This window comes from Nerophis ophidion, linkage group LG02 (assembly GCF_033978795.1).
Source record: "Nerophis ophidion isolate RoL-2023_Sa linkage group LG02, RoL_Noph_v1.0, whole genome shotgun sequence".
NCBI lineage: Eukaryota > Metazoa > Chordata > Actinopteri > Syngnathiformes > Syngnathidae > Nerophis > Nerophis ophidion.
In genome coordinates this window covers 17,454,888-17,475,260 of record NC_084612.1, presented here as the reverse complement: position 1 = coordinate 17,475,260, position 20,373 = coordinate 17,454,888, and the positions used below count along the sequence as shown (strand labels likewise).

At 37.4% G+C, this 20,373-nt stretch overlaps 1 protein-coding gene across 3 annotated transcripts in view; it reads left to right on the top strand.

The window, feature by feature from the left end:
• Window positions 1–20,373, top strand: part of LOC133537332 (semaphorin-4B-like) — a 156,582-nt gene that overhangs the window by 95,695 nt on the left and 40,514 nt on the right. For all 3 annotated transcript variants that reach the window (XM_061878370.1, XM_061878374.1, XM_061878365.1), the window contains 2 exons: window positions 14,701–14,861; window positions 19,550–19,612. In XM_061878370.1, the coding sequence (XP_061734354.1) occupies window positions 14,701–14,861; window positions 19,550–19,612 (224 nt within the window). The remainder of the gene's footprint in view (window positions 1–14,700; window positions 14,862–19,549; window positions 19,613–20,373) is intronic.

The window sequence follows — 20,373 nt, the reverse complement described above, 5'->3', positions numbered from 1 at the left end:
AGTGTCCAAAATATGAGGCCGCAAATCCGATGACACAACTACAAAGTCAATCATGGAACTGCGGCCTAGGGTGTCCTGGTGCCAAGTGCACATATGGACACCCTTATGTTTGAAAATGGTGTTTATTATGGACAATCTGTGACGAGCACAAAAGTCCAATAACAAAACACCACTCGGGTTCAGATCTTGGCGGCCATTCTTCCTAATCACGCCTCTCCAGGTTTCACTATCGTTGCCAACATGAGCGTTGAAGTCCCCCAGTAGGACTAGGAAATCACCAGGGGGAGCACTTTCCAGTAGTCCCTCAAGTGTTTCCAAAAAGGGTCGATACTCTGAACTGCTGTTTGGTGCGTAAGCACAAACAGTCAGGACCCGTCCCCCCACCCGCAGACGGAGGGAGGCTACCCTCTCGTCCACTGGGTTGAACTCCAACGTGCAGGCTTTGAGCCGGGGGGAAAACCAGAATTTCCACCCCAGCCCGTCGCCTCTCACTGCCGACAATGCCAGAGTGGAAGAGAGTCTAGCACCTCTCGAGAGAACTGGTTCCAGAGCCCTAGCTGTGTGTCGAGGTGAGTCCGACTATATCCAGCCGGAACTTCTCTACCTCGCGCACTAGCTAAGGCTCCTTCCCCCCCAGCGAGGTGACGTTCCATGTCCCAAGAGCTAGCTTATGTAGCTGAGGATCGGAGCGCCAAGAGCCCTGCTTTCGGCTTCCACCCAGCTCACAATGCACTCGACCTCTATGGCCCTCCCGTGAGTGGTGAGCCCATTAGAGGAGTGACCCACGCTGCCTCTTCGGGCTGTGCCCGGCCGGGCCCCATGGGGACAGGCCTGGCCACCAGGCGCTTGCCATCGTGCCCCAACTCCGGGCCTGGCTCCAGAGCGGGGCCCCGGTGACCCCCGTCCAGGCGAAGGAAATCTAAGTCCATTATGTTGTAATTCCATAGAAGTCTTCGAGCTGCTCTTTGTCTGAGCCCTCACCTATGACCTGTTTGTCTTGGGAGACCCTACCAGGTGGCATGAAAGCCCCCGGAAAACATAGCTCCTAGGATCATTGGGACACGCAAACTCCTCTTCCACGGTAAGGTGGCAACTCGGAGAGGAATGCACTAAACATGTTTTCAATAAAAGCAGCCAAATCACTGTACAAAACACAAATAACTTCTTTGCGAACACAAACAAAAAATTAGAGGTGTCCTGGCTGGTCGACCAACAATATAAAGCAATGGTTCTGCATTTACTCTAGCACTTCAAAAATATTTGACTTTGCAAGTACAACCATTTTTGCAACCTCAGCTAGTCATTACACTTTAGCTTTGAATAAACAGCTTATAATTAGGGATACCCTGTAGCTGTGCTTTTTGGTACTGGTTCCTAAGTGGGTCGGTCCAGGAGGACCGTTAAGATTCTGTAGTAATGATACTGCTATCGATATTTTTATGAAAAGCTGTCACATTCAGTTCAAATGCTACTACTACGCATGGGTAGATGACAATTAGCTTGGAATAATCATAAATAGTGAAGCAACACCAGACAAAGTTTGCAACACAGCAATATTTCCTCATCGTCGTCAAAGTCACGCACGCTAATAAGAGTTAATGCCAGTTTGAAGTGAACGCCATTTAATATTTGCCTACTGCTACACTGCGCTTCATCAACCTGACGGTGCTTTAAGCGATCTAGTAATCTACAAACCAATATAAATCCACTCAAAAAAAGTGAACATTTTAGTAAAGACGGAGTCCTTTTATTTACATAATACACACACAACACAGACACATCAGTAGCTATCAACACTCAATAAACAACAAATAAGAATTACTATTGTTCACAATTCTTATATAAGACATGAACACATATGTTGTTTTTTTAATGCATTTTAATTCTTTAATAAATAAATACATAAAATGTCTGCTAACAATGTAGTCATTGGGGGCTCTCTTTTGCCTACAAAACCCTCTAAATACCCATCCAAAACCCGCCAACAATGCTCTTTATACATACTGTGACCTGAATATTAACCAAATATTAGCGATGTGTTGTTATAAAAACTAACGATGATACAGACAGCTAGGTAGCCCTTTGCTGCCTTTACTGTGAGCCGGCAGTGATGTCCTGCTTTTCCCGCATAATCGTGTCTCATCTCATCAAAGTCATTGTAGATTATGAATCATGCCACTCATCTGGATAATAGGAGGATTTTGCCTTGAATCTAGAAGTTGTTCATCTGTGACATTCAATTCAGACCCGGAGATGGAGACAAACACATGCGACCGAAGACAGTGTCTGCAGGGAAACTTTCTTGTTAACCTTTCGTGTGCATCATGATTAATCATTCCTCCAAACAAGAAGATATTGACATACTATCAGTCGTCATCGAAGTAAAAGAAACATTGTACAGCAAGCTATTATTTTAGATCTGTTTAGCAGAGCTTCTAAAACTTGTAGGTCATTGTCCTTAAAGTCAAGATCAACAATATAAGGTTCTGAATCATAATTCTGCCTAAAGTAATCGTTATTTGCTCTCACAAAGTCTGCACGATTTGTATTGTTTTTGGTGGGGAAGGGATCTGCGAGGACGTATCTGGCTTCCTCATTATCTCTCAAAATGGCTCGGGAATCTCCGAGAGATTGATACCTTTTTGATCATATCTATTTACTTGCAGACTTTGAAAGTCTTTAGGTCTCATAAATAAGATATATATGATAATAGCTTCAAAATAGAGGCAACTTGTTTTTCCACTCTACAGGTACTTTCAAGGTCTGTAAATGAACACAAATATAATTTTACTTTACTTTTTATTTACTATTATTTTAAATGTTATTATAGTGACAAGCGGTAGAAAATGGATGTATGGATTAGATAGTGTAATTGTAATGAATTGAAACACAGTGATGGATCTTTGTGGTCTTTACAAGATGATGACCTAACAACGGCATTGCAACTTGAACATGCACAGGTAGTTGGCTTGTTTAAAACCTAAAAATCAATTGTTGAAAAAATAATTGCCTGCTGTGAGATCTTATATCCGGATGTTGCTGGTGCTTATAAAAATGACCCCCCCCAAAAAAAGAAAATTCACATCTTCATTTGAACAAAGTTACAAAGAATCAATCAAGTTTTTTATATAGCCCTTAATCACACATGTCTCAAAGGGCTGCACATATAATGGCGATGAATGCTGTTAAGAAATATCTCTCGAAGAGCTTCAATCACACCTGTGAAGTGAAAACCATGACAGGTTACCTCTTGAAGCTCACCGAGAGAATGCCAAGAGTGTGCAAAAAAGTAAACAGAGCAAAGGGTGGCTAGTTTGAAGGAACTAGAATATAAAACATGTTTTCAGTTATTTCACCTTTTTTTGTTAAGTACATAACTCCACATGTGTTCATTCATAGTGTTTATACCTTCAGTGACATTCTACAATGTTAATAGTCATGAAAATGAAGAAAACTCATTGAATGAGAAGGTGTGTCCAAACTTTTGGCCTGTATTGTATTTATAATATGTTTATATACAATCAAAAACAATTGATTAAATCAAATAAACAATTGATTAAATCAAATGTATTAGGTATAAATGAATTATTTATTAGATCTATTGATAAGGTGTTCTATTATAATAATTGTTATTATTATTAGTATTAAATTGATTAAACATGTTTTGAATCGCAAAAATATCCTATATAGTCTTGCAATAAACAAAAGGTCGGGAGCCAACTCCATATTTCTTACTCTTATGTTCCACTTCCAGCTTACTTTGTTTTTTTTGTCCCTCTAGTCTATCCTTTTGGCAACCAGTGGCTGATACAACAGGTTAGCGCTGCCAGTATTGATGATAAGTGTGCTCCGCAGCGCGAGCAGAGGTTAAACGCTCAGGGTGGCAAGCCGCTGATGAAGCAAGTAGCTGATGGATGGATGTCAAGCCAAGCTCTGAAGTGGTCTTTGTGTGTGCTCGATTGTGTGTCTGTGTGTGTGGATATGTGCGTTACGAGCATTTCCAAACCACAAATGACATCCTAAGGGCACAGTTATTGATTACATGGGTCAACCTCAACCAAAGGAAATGTTCAACAACCTCTCAGCGTTACCTTGGCTACCCACTTTAAAAGCCCAATTACTGCATGCGCTTTCGGTGTTAAACTTTCATGATTGTGGCCTCCTCTCCTCGTGATGCCGTTGTTTGACACCATGATGTATGCATCAGTTTTAATACACCACTGGAGACCATCAGACTCATATTTGTCCTGGCATGAGCAAAGATGAAGGATGGTATGTTTACCTCTTAAAAGGTTTTTAAAAAGTATGGAGTGGTTTCCTAAAATAAATCAAAGAGACGGATCACAAATTCAATCAAGTCATTGAAATGTAGATAACCGAAAAGCATTTTGTCTGCCTTTGTGTATTGCTGCACCGTGTTGTGGTTTCATGTCAATATCTGACAATACTTATTTGACTGATGCATTTTTTTTCTCTTGCTCTTTCTTTTTTCATGGGTTACTTTTATGGGGTGAAAAACATCTGACATATGTGGGAAAAAAAACTCAATAAACAAATGTTTAAAATAAAAAAAGGGTTTTAACTAATTTAATATTATTTCTTTTAAGTACGTGGTTATTTGTTTTTGATATGCTTATTTAATATTTGTTTAAGTTTTAGAAGCCTATGTTTTCAGTCATTTTCATATATCCTTCTCATTTGAGTTGCAAACTAATTCGATATATATCCGATAAGTGTTTAATAAAGGCTAATTAATCCTTTTTACTATTTAAGTTTGATGTAGTCTTAATTCGTTAATTTGTTATTTAATACATTCTTTTTGTAGTTATTGTTTTTATACACTTTGTTGTATTTATTTGTAATAATAAATAAATGTCTCAATAGACGTTTGAAACATGTTTTATGTTTTTGTACTGTTTTTGCAGAAACAATCTAAAAACAATTATATTTGATGTAGGGCTGCAACTAACGATTAATTTGATAATTTTGTAATCTGTCGATTATTACTTCGATTAATAATCGGATAAAAGAGACACACTACATTTCTATATTTTCCAATACTTTATTAAAAAAAACAGCATACTGGCACCATGTCCTTTCGACTGGCCAAATAAAACAAGGCAAGTGTTACACATTTTTTATTTTTTTATTATTTTTTTTTTTATATAAAGTGCACCATTGTCATGCACAATAGCAATAATTTTGCTTAGGGGAATTTCAAACCTGGCTACTACTTATTCCAACCATTCTGCAATGTTAGATGCTGAATGTCTTTCCTCTAGTGGCATGGTCGTAAGGCAGATTGACTTCATGTTCCATTCGTCTCCAATGTAGTGGCATGTATTGCCAAGGTAGGCTTCCGTGGCTACACTTGTCCACACGTCACCAGTGAGAGCAATTTTGCTGTGGGTGGCTTTTAAGTCAGTCTACACTGTTTTGAATGACTGCTCGTACTTCCTCTCCTTCAGTTTGGTAAAATGGGTTTCCGGGGGAAGAGTGTAACCAGGGTTGAGGACGGGAATCATTTGTGTAAAACCTTCATCCTCCACCATTACCAACATATTCAGGATAGCATCAGTCAATGTAGCCACTTGCTGTGGTGTGCACACCTTCCTTTGTACCAAGTCTCTAATGCTGGCTTATTTATTTTTGAAATGAGAGAAACTATATTATGAACATACATAGTAACATCATTTACATGTAACTCAATACATACCCAGTTGATTTTATTCATAATTTCTGACATAAAAGACAAATAAGCCACCACATAAAAAACAAGAGCTAAATTAAATAAATGGACATTGGGGTTGCAGAATACACCAATAATAACACATACATGTTACTCATCAGATCAAAACTGGATCTGATATTGTACACGTTTCTGTTGTGAATATTAAAGGATTCCTTTTAGGCTGCCACTGAATAATAATAGCATAAAATATTCCAACACCTTCACAACATTTAGCTATACTAAAGTGTCACTCAAATCTAAATATATTTATATAACTTTATCGGGTACGGCTACATTGATCCATTATGAAACCAACCTGAGATATTTCTGTCCGTTATGTTTATTTCCAAATTGGTAACCATGCGTTTTCTCTATCAAAACGGAGTCAAATGTGCCGGAGACACATTATCAGCCCAACGTTGCAACAAAAACATAACGTTAACGTTACTCACAAAAAAGCTGAACTTATGAATGCCAAAACAACACAGAAAATGATGTTCTTGCACCATCCAGAACGTCTCTAACACTCTGAAAGTTAAAACACAACAGTTGTTGCTGCGCTTCCTGAAAAAAATCTCCTCGTTAACAAAATATTAAAAACACACAAAGACGGACACAACATATCAATGTACCTGGACTATGGACTTAAAAAGTTAAGTACCATGAGTTCTCTTTATCCATCCGGTTTAACATGATTCCTCTTCAGGTGCTGCCGAAGCGATGTACTACTTCCGTGCCACGTGAGGTCCATGCTGCACATTTTGCAGGAAACTGTCTTCTTTGCAGTGTTTAAAGGGGAACATTATCACAATTTCAAAAGGGTTAAAAACAATAAAAATCAGTTCCCAGTGGCTTATTTTATTTTTCGAAGTTTTTTTCAAAATTTTACACCTCCCGGAATATCCCTACAAAAAGCTTTAAAGTTCTTGATTTTCGCTATTTGCGATGTGACTGTCCATTTCCCTGTGACGTCATACAGTGCTGCAAATACAAACAACATGGCGGTTACCACAGCAAGATATAGCGACGTTAGCTCGGATTCAGACTCGGATTTCAGCGGTTTAAGCGATTCAACAGATTACGCATGTATTGAAACAGATGGTCGGAGTATGGAGGCAGATAGCGAAAATGAAATTGAAGAAGAAATTGAAAATATTGAGCGAATAGCTATTGACGCTATTCGGCCATAGCATGGGTGTACCTAATGAAGTGGCCCATAGCATGCATGGCTGCCTTATTAGCATCGCCGGTAAAATGTGCAGACCAAACGATCAGGACTTTCGCATCTTGTGACACTGGAGCAACTTAAATCCGTCGATTGGTAAGTGTTTGTTTCGCATTAGATGTGGGTATCTAGTTTCAAATGTACATACAGCTAGCGTAAATAGCATGTTAGCATCGATTAGCGTAGCATGTTAGCATCGAGTAGCTGGCAGTCATGTCAAGACCAAATATGTCTGATTAGCACATAAGTCAACAGCATCAACAAAACTCACCTTTGTGATTTCGTTGACTTAATCGTTGCAAATGCATCTGCAGGTTATCCATACATCTCTGTGCCATGTCTGCCTTAGCATCGCCGGTAAAATGTGCAGACACTTTGGCAAATTCAATGGGGGTATGGCGGCAGATTTCTTGCCAGTGGTGCAACTTGAATCCCTCCCTGTTAGTGTTGTTACACCCTCCGACAACACACCGACGAGGCATGATGTCTCCAAGGTTCCAAAAAATGGTCGGAAAAACGGAAAATAACAGAGCTGAAACCCAATGTTTACAATGGGTTGAAAATGAAAATGGCGGCTGTATTCTGACGTTATCCCCTCCAGAGCGATAAACAGAAAGGCGTTTAATTCGCTAAAATTCACCCATTTAGAGTTCAGAAATCGGTTAAAAAAATACATGGTCTTTTTTCTGCAACATCAAGGTATATATTGACGCTTGCATAGGTTTGGTGATAATGTTCCCCTTTAAAGTGAAGTATTCCCACACTTTTGACGATTTAGGTTGTACACTTTTCTCCAATGCAACATTAACTTCCAGGTGTTTCTGCGCCAAACTATCGGTACTGTTTTCCTTCGCCATTTTTCCAATGTTTTCAAGCAAATGAGACTGCGTGGTCACGTGAGCTGCACATGACACATCATTGGCTGGCTTACTGCCACCTCATGAGACGTAGCCTCAGCGCCGCCCTGGCGCTGTTTTGTACTGTTTTTGTACTTATATTGATTATTGTTTCTCAGCTGTTTGTAAATGTTGCAGTTTATAAATAAAGGTTTAGGGGGAAAAAAAAGAGCCTCAGCATTGCATACACCCAATGAACCAATGACTAAATTAATCGCCAACTATTTTTATAATCGATTTTAATCAATTTAATCAATTAGTTGTTGCAGCCCTAATTTGATGTACACAGATTATATTTGATATGTTTTAGATATTTTTTGTACTGATTAGTTCCGTTTTAATCAGATGTTTGTTTGATTATTCAATTAATCTTTTGGAAGTGTTTATTATTATTATTATTATTTTTTTATTATTATTATAATTTGTCAAGTTCATCCAATTTGAGAAGTTTTAGCATCTTTTTTACTTTATTATTTATGTTTTTCTTGTCCTAACCTAACCAATAGGTAGTATTTTTTTATTGCATCCCAGCCTATGACTTTACTGACAGTTTTGGTCTACATTCACCCCAGATGTTTTACTATTTTCATCGGAGTGAGCGCTCCTCTTGCTAAGATGTGATTTAATGAACAAGATGAGGTTTATGCAGCTGGATCTCTCTGTTCCTCTCTCAAGAGGAAACTGAGCAGATTTTGCCAAAGTTCTCTGCGTGTTCCATGAGGCATATTCATATGGAAGTTTTAAGTTTTGTGTTGCAAACATTTATTCACAATTTAGCGGCCCAGAGAGACACTCAGCATACAGCCGGTGTCTTCTTCTTACCTTCTCGTGAATTCGAACATTTTGCGAGGCTAGATTCATTAGGGAGAAGGAAGCTGCAAAAAAAATTTAATTGCAGCAAATATTAGTGTTTACGAGCCGGTAATCTTATTTGGACAAGCAAACGGAGACTTTGACCTCTGCCGTTTTGTCATGTGGAGTTTTATCGTGTTTGGAATGACAGGCAAAAGGTAAACATTTACAAATGAATTTGCTTTAGAAAATATGTAAACATTTTGCCAGTGAGATCCAGCAGATGGCGCTGTATTAAAAAATATCCTTCTTGGATTTTTCTTTTCTTAACATGTGTTATATTTAATGCAGTGTAGTGATAAAATAATGTTATATAGAGATGTTACGTATAATGAGTAAGGATGTGTCGATCGATCAGCCATTGATCAATATCGACCGTTTTTTTTGTAAAAAAAAAAAGTACATGATCATTGTCAATGTTGATCATAAATATTGATCCCCTTTGGCTGACACTATTTATTTTTAGTCCTCCAGCTACCAAGTTAGCAGCTTATTATGTGTCTCCATACACCTAAGTTAATAGTTATCAGTTCCATTAGCACAAATAAACTGCATTTCTTTTGTACCAAAATGGATACATGGATGATACAGCAGAGGATTGTGAGAATGTCGTGTGGTCAGATGAAACCAAAATAGAACTTTTTGGTATAAACTCAACTCGTTGTGTTTGGAGGAAGAAGAATACTGAGTTGCATCCCAAGAACACCATAACTACTGTGAAGCATGGGGGTGGAAACATCATGCTTTAGGGCTATTTTTCTGCTAAGGGGACAGGACAATTCATCCGTGTTAAGGAAAGAATGAATGGGGCCATGTATCGTGAGATTTTGAGCCAAACCCTCCTTCCATCAGTGAGAGCTTTGAATGGTTGACCAAATACTTATTTTCCACCATAATTTACAAATAAATTCTTTAAAATTCCTACAATGTGAATTCCTGGATTTTTTTTTTCACATTCTGTCCCTCACATGATGAAAATTACAGACCTCTGTCATCATTTTAAGTGGGAGAATTTGCACAATCGGTGGCTGACTAAATACTTTTTTGCCCCACTGTAAGTATGAAATATTATCACTGGAGGACGATGCTAAACATGTTACACAGCGAGAGCAAGCATGGAGCAGTTATGCTAATAGCTACCATGAATTGATTAACGTGTACCCCGACTTAAACAAGTTGAAAAACTTATTCGGGCGTTACCATTTAGTGGTCAATTGTACGGAATATGTATGGAATATACTGTGCAATCTACTAATACAAGTTTCTATCAATCAATCAAAGCTAAGCTAACTACTACGCTAGCTTGAAACAACACCAATAAATTAAGAAGTGTAGATGGAACCACGTCGCAGCAGAAAGTAAGAAGCTATGAATATGAAATTAACAAGTACAATAATAAGACTTTAGAGAGAGGATATAACATCAACTTTTGGTGTGTAAGCATTGTCGCAGTGAGTACACGACACGTAAGAGGAGAGCAGATCGATCCATAAATTGGTGGTGTGCATACCAAGGGTATAGTATCAGTATATAATCAAAATTACAGCGATTAGATCAATATTTTTATTTTATCAAAATATTTTTTTTGTTGAAATTGTTAATGTTTAGAAACTCAGGGAATAATTTCCTGGACACATGAGGATTTTGAGGGCAAAATAAGAATAATTGAAATGATTAGTAGAGAGTAGGGTTGTACGGTATACCAGTATTAGTATAGTACCGCGATACTATTGAATCATATTCGGTACTATACCGCCTGTAAAAAGTACCGGTCACCTAACATCTACTGTAATGATACAAACTACAGGAGCGTATTTAGTCAATACTACTATGATTACATCGATATTTTAAAGCTTCTCAAAATCTTTTTTAAAATTTTTTATTTATATAATGGTTATAAACTCAGGAAATGTGTCCCTGGACACATGAGGACTTTGAATATGACCAATGTATCATACCGTAACTACTTGGTATCGGATCGATACCCAAATTTGTGGTATCATCCAAACTAATGTAAAGCATCCAAACAGAAAAATAAGTGATTATTACATTTTAACAGAAGTGTAGATAGAACATGTTGAAACTGAAAGTAACTGTCATTAAAGGCCTACTGAAATGAGATTTTCTTATTCAAACGGGGATAGCAGGTCCATTATATGTCACATTTGATAATTTCGCGATATTGCCATATTTTTGCTGAAAGGATTTAGTAGAGAACATCGACGATAAAGTTCGCAACTTTTTGTGCTGATAAAAAAGCCTTGCCTTTACCGGAAGTAGCAGACGATGACGTCACAAGGTTGAGGGTTCCTCACATCCTCACATTGTTTATAATGGGAGCCTCCAGCAGCAAGAGCTATTCGGACCGAGAAAACGACAATTTCCCCATTAATTTGAGCGAGGATGAAAGATTTGTGGACGATGATATTGATAGCGAAGGACTAGAAAAAAAAAAAAAAAGAAAAGTTTAAAAAAAAAAAGGCGATTACATTGGGACGGATTCAGATGTTTTTAGACACATGTACTAGGATAATTTGGGGAAATCCCTTATCTTTCTATTGTGTTGCTAGTGTTTTAGTGAGATTAAATAGTACCTGATAGTCGGAGGGGTGTGTCCACGGGTGTCTTGAGGCCAGTGTCTGAGGGAAGTCGCGGCAGACACAAGGACGGCGCAAACTCCACAGATTTCCGGTAAGAGGCGACTTTTTAACACAATTTTCTCACCGAAACATACCGGTTGACAAATGGTCGGGAACCATGTTCGCTTGACCGCTCTGATTCATAGTAAAGCTTCACCTCCGGGAATTTTAAACAAGGAATCACTGTGTGTTTGTGTGGCAAAAGGCTAAAACTTCCCAACCCCATCTTTCTACTTTGACTTCTCCATTATTAATTGAACAAATTGCAAAAGATTCAGCAACACATATGTCCAAAATACTGTTTAATTGCGCGATGAAAAGAGACGACTTTTAGCCGCAAATGGTGCTGCGCTAATGTGTCCCCTCCAACCCGAGACGTCACAAACACACGTCATCGTACGCGTCATCATTCCGCGACGTTTTCAACAAGAAACTCCGCGGGAAATTAAAAATTGCAATTTAGTAAACTAAACAGGCCGTATTGGCATGTGTTGCAATGTTAATATTTCATCATTGATATATAAACTATCAGACTGCGTGGTCGGTAGTAGTGGGTTTCAGTAGGCCTTTAACAGTAAATGATCAGGTATATTATTAATAGATTTTCTACCACTTGTCCTTAATAATTCTGACAAAATAATAGAATGGAAAATGACACAATATGTAACTGCATATGTCAAGAGCTAAATTAGGAGTCTAATAGGTTCACTATTTTATTTAAGGACAAATTTGCAATAACAAACATATGTGTAATATACCGTTAAGACTTTTTGTTAAAATAAAGCCAATACTGCAATTTTTTGTGGTCCCCTTTATTTAGAAAAGTACCGAAAACTATCGAAATATATTTTGGTACCGGTACCAACATATTGGTATCGGGACAACACTAGTAGAGAGTTGTTTTTACTTTTTTTAATTAGTGTGTGCTATTGACTTTGTTTTAATCAAACAATTGTCAATCCCTCGATTTTCTACCGCTTGTCCTGTTTGGGGAATGTAATAAAAGACAATAAGGGACTTGTTTAAATATTGTTTGATATTGTTAAACTATCAATAAAACTCAGCATAAACATTGTAAATTTAAAAATTTACATTTGATACAAGTTGATCGGTATTGGTATCGTCCGATCACAAAAAAGAGGTTTCCATGTGTTCCAAATGTTGTATAAAACCTTTTTCAGGACTTTGATAGAGCCTGATTTAGCTTCTATAGTAATGAGACGCTTTTTTGAGGCTTATGTGATAAAAGCATCCCATTTGCATGTTCAATCAGTAGTGGCTGCTAATTAATGCAAGAGGGATGGTGCTCATTTGCTGATTACTGTTATACATAAGAGGACAGAAGGCTTTTCAACTACCTCCCAGTACAGCGCAGATGAGGATTTTTGACAGTGTATCATCTATGTATGCCAGGGATATTCAACACATTTTTTTTTGTGGGAGGGTGGGGGGCACATTTAAGGACCAGGGGGCCCGAACCTCTCCCTTTACTATTATTCTTAATTTGTATATTCCGGAGAACCAGCATCCTCTACAGTAGACATTTGATTTTGGTTGATTTACAGGAGCACTCTGCTGTTTTTAAGGACCTTTTACAAAAATGTTTGTCAAAGATCATCTCAATGACAACATTTTCAGAATCTGCTGCAAAAGTGTGTTTTTTAACTGAACCTGCAGGCCACCAGTTGAATAACCCAAATGATGAAAAAGAGAGGACCTATAATGGAACTTTGAGGAACACCACTACTATAACTAAAGAAGTTGAATAAATGCCTACTGACTGCATCGGAAGTAAACAAGCTACAGCAGAGGTGTCCAAACGTTTTTCATCAACGGTCGTACGTACAATGCTTTACATATATAACAATACAATTTGGTGTCATCTTTATGTCATAGGTGGCAACATGTATGATTATTAGTTATTGCTATCAAAATGTTAGGTTTTTCTTATTACATTATATTGGAACCTCGATTTTCAAACGTCTCTATTTGCATAATTTTTGGTCTACAAATACTTAGATCCAGCCAAATATGCCTCTATGTGCGAACAATATCTTGGCGTACAAAGGCGGCCTTCATTTGTTCATCTGTTTATTCCCTCATTTATTTTGTGTGCCGCTGGAAGCCATATGTGGGCTGCCATTTTGATGACATCACTTCCTGTACACGCTACTACTATTTGAAAAAAATGCCACAAATATTCACAGACATAAGGTAAAAGGGGTTTTGCTGTTTTTTGTTTTTTTGCGGAAACATGGTTTGAGCACCAAAGGTAAAGGGACGTTTATGCATTGACTCTGCTTCACTGTATGAACTTTTCAGTTTGCAAACATGTTCAAAAACCATCCATCCATCCATTTTCTACCGCTTATTCCCTTTTTGGGGTCGCGGGGGGCGCTGGCGCCTATCTCAGCTACAATCGGGCGAAAGGCGGGGTACACCCTGGACAAGTCGCCACCTCATCGCAGGGCCAACACAGATAGACAGACAATTAAGTTTTTAAATCGAGGTTCCACAGAACTTCTTTTTGCTCTGTTTTTCTTATATTCTGCCTATTTTTTGTTGGCTTTTATTTCGACACTAAGCAGCGGTTCAACTAAACTCGAGCTGCGTGCAGCAAATGGCCCTTGGACAGCACTTTAAACACCCCTGAGCTACAGTACAGTAACACCAAGTTACATAAATCACGTTAAAAAAATTGTGTGGTTGCCAAAAAGGAGAGGACTTACAGGTGCCTTGAGAAACATCCCAGTTATGTAAATCCCTGGTTTGGACCCCAGTGTCCTATGTTTGCTTGCAAGTTTAAATACTAATGCAAGGATCTGCCAATGTGTATACAGTTATCCAAGTTCCACTATACAACAGGAGCAACAGCACCCAAGTGTTTTTAGGAATTTACTGGAATAATGTTTGTCTCCTAAGTTTTAAATTGGACAAGGGGGCCTGTATGGTGTCATTCCTGGGACAGATTTGGCCCCCGGGCCGCCAGTTCAATTGCACCAATGTAAGTGACGGAGTATATTTAGGTGCTTATCACACTGTCGAGTGTGGGCAGAGGACATGTTAATCCTACGATTCCTAGCGTAATTGCTGGCTGTGAGAAGAATGCTGCCATTAGTTGGATGTGTTACAAGCAAATATTGGCAAACTGAAGGATTCCTGACTGTGAGCCATGTCAGGCTGACTGAATGTTGCACTGTTTTCTTTCCAAAAACAGACACATAACGTGCCAAAAACACCTGCTTGTTGCAACACGTCAGGATTATCACTTTTAATATGTATTTCTTAAGTGGTCGTAAGGGCCCATGCATCATAAAGCCGTCCTCTCTGTAATAACAGTGCACGTGTGTCCTCCAGATGCAAAAGAGAGATCGGCCAAGAGGTTCTCTGCCAAGGGCGTCTTCAATTACACATCTTTGCTGCTCAGCCAGGAGGATGACATGCTCTATGTGGGGGCCAGGGAGGCACTCTTTGCCCTCAGCCTCTCTGACATCAGCAGGACCAAGCTGCAGAAGAACGTGAGTCTCATTTTGACTTTTTAAAAAAGTCACATTTTATTTTGATGTCCCCCTTAAAATATCATGAACATGACAATTATTTGTTCCAGAGTCAAACTGTTGCAAAACTTAACACCAGTAATAACTGCACAGCCAATGTTTTAAGTAACATCTTTCTTAACAGTTGTACAACTGTGGAAGTCAAATTGGAATTATATGAAATATGTTATATACAAATGTTTTATGTATTCAATGTACTAAATGCATTTTTTTCCATACAATAAATAAAGTAGGAACTCTGTTCCTGGGTCAAACTCTCACATAACATAAACATTTAATAACTGTATAGCCAATGTTTTAGGCAACATTTTTTTAACAGTTATACAAATGTGAAAGTCATAAAGTTTATGATATACAAATTGTAAATTCAAAAAATATATTTTATATATTTTTTACAAAATGCATAGAATGTAGAAAATTAATATAACCTATTCCAGAGCCAAGTAGTACGTTTAATACCTGTACCGCCAATGATTTAGATAAAATATTTCTTAACTGTTAAACAAATACTGGAGAAATGTTAAATATATAAACCTTTTAAATGTATAAAATATATGTAAGTTGATTTTTTTGTTTGTCACATAGGAAACGACTTCGGAAGTACATTCAGTATGTTCCATGGTCAAACTGTCACCAATACAACACATTTAATAACTGTACTGAACTGCCAATGTTTTAAATAACGTCTGTCTTACTGGTTAACAGATGTGGGAGTCAAATTTAAACTATATTTTTTACAAGTTTTGTATTCATACAATATATTTATATATTTTGTTCTACAAAAGAAATACATGTAATGTATTCCAGGTTCAAACATAACACATTTAATAACTGTACTGCCAATATTGTAAATAACATCTTTATTTATGGTTAAAAAATAGTGGTAGTCAAATTTTAAGTATAATAAATATATTGTATACAAATGTTTGTTTTTTTATATATTATATTTTATTTATTTCATTATATATGTATATATATATTTGTACATTTATATATATATATATATATATATATATACTGTATATATATATGTATGTATATATATATATATAAATATAAATATATATATATGTATATATATAAATATAAATATATATATATATATATGTATATATATATAAATATATATATATATATATATATATATATATATATATATATATATATATATATATATATATATATATATATATATATATATATACATATACAAACCCCGTTTCCATATGAGTTGGGAAATTGTTTTGGATATAAATATGTAGCATATTAAGTTGAATATGCTACAAAGACAACATATTTGATATTCAAACTGATAAACATTTTTTTTGCAAATAATCATTAACTTTAGAATTTGATGCCAGCAACACGTGACAAAGAAGTTGGGAAAGTTGGCAATAAATACTGATAAAGTTGAGGAATGCTCATCAAACACTTATTTGGAACATCCCACAGGTGTGCAGGCTAATTGGGAACAGGTGGGTGCCATGATGGGGTATAAAAACAGCTTCCCAAAAAATGCTCAGTCTTTCACACGAAAGGATGGGGCGAGGTACACCCTTTTGTCCACAACTCCGTAAGCAAATAGTCAGACAGTTTAAGAACAAAGTTTCTGAGAGTGCAATTGCAAGAAATTTAGGGATTTCAACATCTAGGGTCCATAATATCATCGAAAGGTTCAGTGAATCTGGAGAAATCATTTCACATAAGCAGCATGGCCGAAAACCAACATTGAATGACCGTGACGTTCGATCCCTCAGACGGCACTGTATCAAAAACCAACATCGATCTCTAAAGGATATCACCACATGGGCTCAAGAACACTTCAGAAAACCACTGTTACTAAATACAGTTCGTCGCTACATCTGTAAGTGCAAGTTAAAGCTCTACTATGCAAAGCGAAAGCCAGTTATCAACAACATCCAGAAACGCAGCCGACTTCTCTGGGCCGCAGATCATCCAAGATGAACTGATGCAAAGTGGAAAAGTGTTCTTTGGTCTGACGAGTCCACATTTCAAATTGTTTTTGGAAATTTTCGACATTGTGTTATCCGGGCCAAAGGGGAAGCAAACCATCCAGACTGTTATCGACGCAACGTTCAAAAGCCAGCATCTGGGATGGTATGGGGCAGGGGCGTCGCCAGACAGATTTCACTGGGGCACGTGCCCCACTGTTGATCTGCAGTGCCCCAGTAAAAATTTCACCAATAAAAAAAAACGCTTCAGAGTTTTAAGTCTACATAACATAGACAACAGCGCACATACTACTTAGTATGGTAATTGATTGCTACTGTATTCACTCCACGAAACAATGAGCACATGGCCAATTAATATGGTAATTTATTCACGTGTGGATCGAGACTTCGGTTGAGGGAGAGAGAGAGAGAGAGAGAGAGAGAGAGAGAGAGAGAGAGAGAGAGAGAATCACTGCTGAGGTAGGTAACGTTAGCCAACAAGAATTTAATTACATTATTTTGATTTTGAGTTGACTCAAACTGTAACTCCTAGATGGATATCAGAAAGTTATTCTCCCGCAGCAGAGAAGAAGCAGCAGGAATGAGAGATGTAAGTGAAGTCCTAGCTAGCTAGGCAACATCATTGTCTTAAGTTGATGCTAAGTTAGCTAACGTTATTCCTTGTATCAAGACAAATATATTAATTTGTTGTACGAGCTGTCGGGGCAATTTCCAATCAACATGAAACATCATGTTGGTTATTGTTTGCTGGTTCTGCATCAATGATGATTTGGAGTAAGCATGTGTGAGTTGAGTGCTTCTCAAATGGTTTATCTTCAGGAAGAAAAAGATTTTTCCTTATCATTAAGTCGTGAGCCAAATTTTTAAATCATTCAAGTTTATTTCACAGAAAAATAGCACAGTAGACTTGTCTTGTTAATCGGTGTGACTTTGACTAAAATAATCTTGTTTTGTCTCCAGAAAAATGGCTACAGCTAAAGCATCTGGTTTTGTTTCCAGAAAAAATAGTAACATTTCTGTATTTGTTTTCAGGAAGATGGCTGAAAATATCGGGTTTTGTTGCCCCATTTAGATTAAAAAAAAAAATATTTCCATGTCTGTCCTGAGTCCTCCTCCAACTTGTTAGTCGGTTTGCCTTTTGCTAAAATACTCACTAATAGTCACTAGAAAAATGGCTAAAAATATCTGGTTTTGTTGCCACAATTTGACTTTTTTCTCCCTAAACTTTTTTTTTTCATGCACGCATCTGTCTGCGACTCACTGAAAATGACACACAATCCACTTTTATGTCACGACCCACCAGTTGGGAACCACTGGCCAACTGTATAACAGTTACTGTAATATTTCCATGTCTGTCCAGAGTGATTGACCACTTTGCAAAAATGAAAACGAGACGTTACAGTTTACTTCTCAGAAAAAGATTCCCTGAACAGACACACAACAGTTGTTCATTTATTTTACTACTGTGGCTTTATTGTTTTGTGTATATTATATAGTTTTGTGTATCTGAAATAGGATTAGCCACATTGCCATAAATGGAAATTAAATATAAAAGAACCCAGAGATGTAGGGTTGCTTTATTTTTTGTTTTACTTTTGTAGATGTTAAATTTGCAGATGATTACTGCAATATATATTTCAAAAAGATTCATTGCTCTTCCTTTAACCAGTAGCAGTTTAGAAGTCTGGAGTAAAAAAGTGCACAAGTAGGTCAAATGCATTAGTTAATTTCAGGTGGTTAATCAAAGATCCATACAACATAATCTGATATGATTTCATAGTTTAAAGCACTATTTATGTATTTTTTATGATAAATAAGTGCTAAAAATGTTTTTGCTTGCGCGCTTTGCACGCTCACATGAATTATTTGTGCCCCAGGTGTGCCCCAGTACAGTATTAGGTCTAGTGACGCCCCTGGTATGGGGGTGCATTAATGCCCAAGGCATGGGTAACTTACACATCTGTGAAGGCACCATTAATGCTGAAAGGTACATACAGGTTTTGGAACAACATATACTGCCATCTAAGCGCCGTCTTTTTCATGGACACCCCTGCTTATTTCAGCAAGACAATGCCATGCCACATTCAGCACATGTTACAACAGCGTGGCTTCGTAAAAAAAGAGTGCAGGTACTTTACTGGCCCGCCTGCAGTCCAGACCTGTCTCCCATCGAAAATGTGTGGCGCATTATGAAGCGTAAAATACGACCGCGGAGACACCGGACTGTTGAACGACTGAAGCGCTATATAAAACAAGAATGGGAAAGAATTCCATTTTCAAAGCTTCAACAATTAGTTTCCTCAGTTCCCAAACGTTTATTGAGTGTTGTTAAAAGAAAAGGTGATGTAACACAGTGGTGAAAATGCCCTTTCCCAACTACTTTGGCATGTGTTGCAGCCATGAAATTCTAAGTTAATTATTATTTGCAAAAAAAAAAAAAAGTTTATGAGTTTGAACATCGAATATCTTGTCTTTGTAGTGCATTCAACTGAATATGGGATGAATAGGATTTGCAAATCATTGTATACCGTTATTATTTACATCTAACACAATTTCCCAACTCATATGGAAACGGGGTTTGTGTATATATATATACATATACACATATTATATTTATACATATATGGTGTTTCTTTGGATTTGAACATTTATATTTGAATTTGACTATTTCTTCAGCTGACATGGGCGACTCCTCTTGGAAAGAGAGAAGAGTGCAGCTTCAAGGGAAAGAACCTGGAGGTGAGATGCGCCAGTATTCCATCCATCCATCCACTTTCTATCGCTTGTCCCTCTCGGGACAACATCATTTTTTTGTTTCCTCTTGAGGCAAAAGTAAATAGTTTGGCTACAATGGGATTCATTTTCTGCACTCCGAACCAGCAGAGGGCAGCACACTATAGAGTTGACGGAGAGAAGGAAATGCTAACTTTCTAACACACATTATACAGCAAGCTCTGTTTTGATTTATTTGCACTAAATTAATAATTGAACCTCTTGTGTTTATGGGAGTTTAATCATGCGACAGAAGGTCGCAAACGTTTTGTTGAACTTTTAAACACAAACGTTTTTTTAATTAATATTTTTGTTTTTACATTTGTCACATAACTTTTGTGTTAAATTTAAAAAACACTTGTGCAATGATCTACTGGCTTGGCATGTGTATTACATATGTCTACAGTCTGGCTTTTTGATGATAACACAGGCTGCCTGGTCCATGCTTGTGCAAAAAGAATTAAAATGTTGAACACTACAAGATATGACAAACATGCTACTTCTAACAATAATCTCAATTACTCTTGAGGTAAACGGCGGTACTGCAAGTTGTCCTTTTCACTACAGGGTTGCCCTGAAGTGTCACCTGTAATGTCACCAACAATACCATGAAGCACATGTTTTGACACACCTGTCCTCACCACATCCAAATAGACATCCATCAGGTGTTTGCAGGGAACTCACCGTCTATTATGCCTTCTATGTGTTCCCTTGTTGTCACGCCAGCT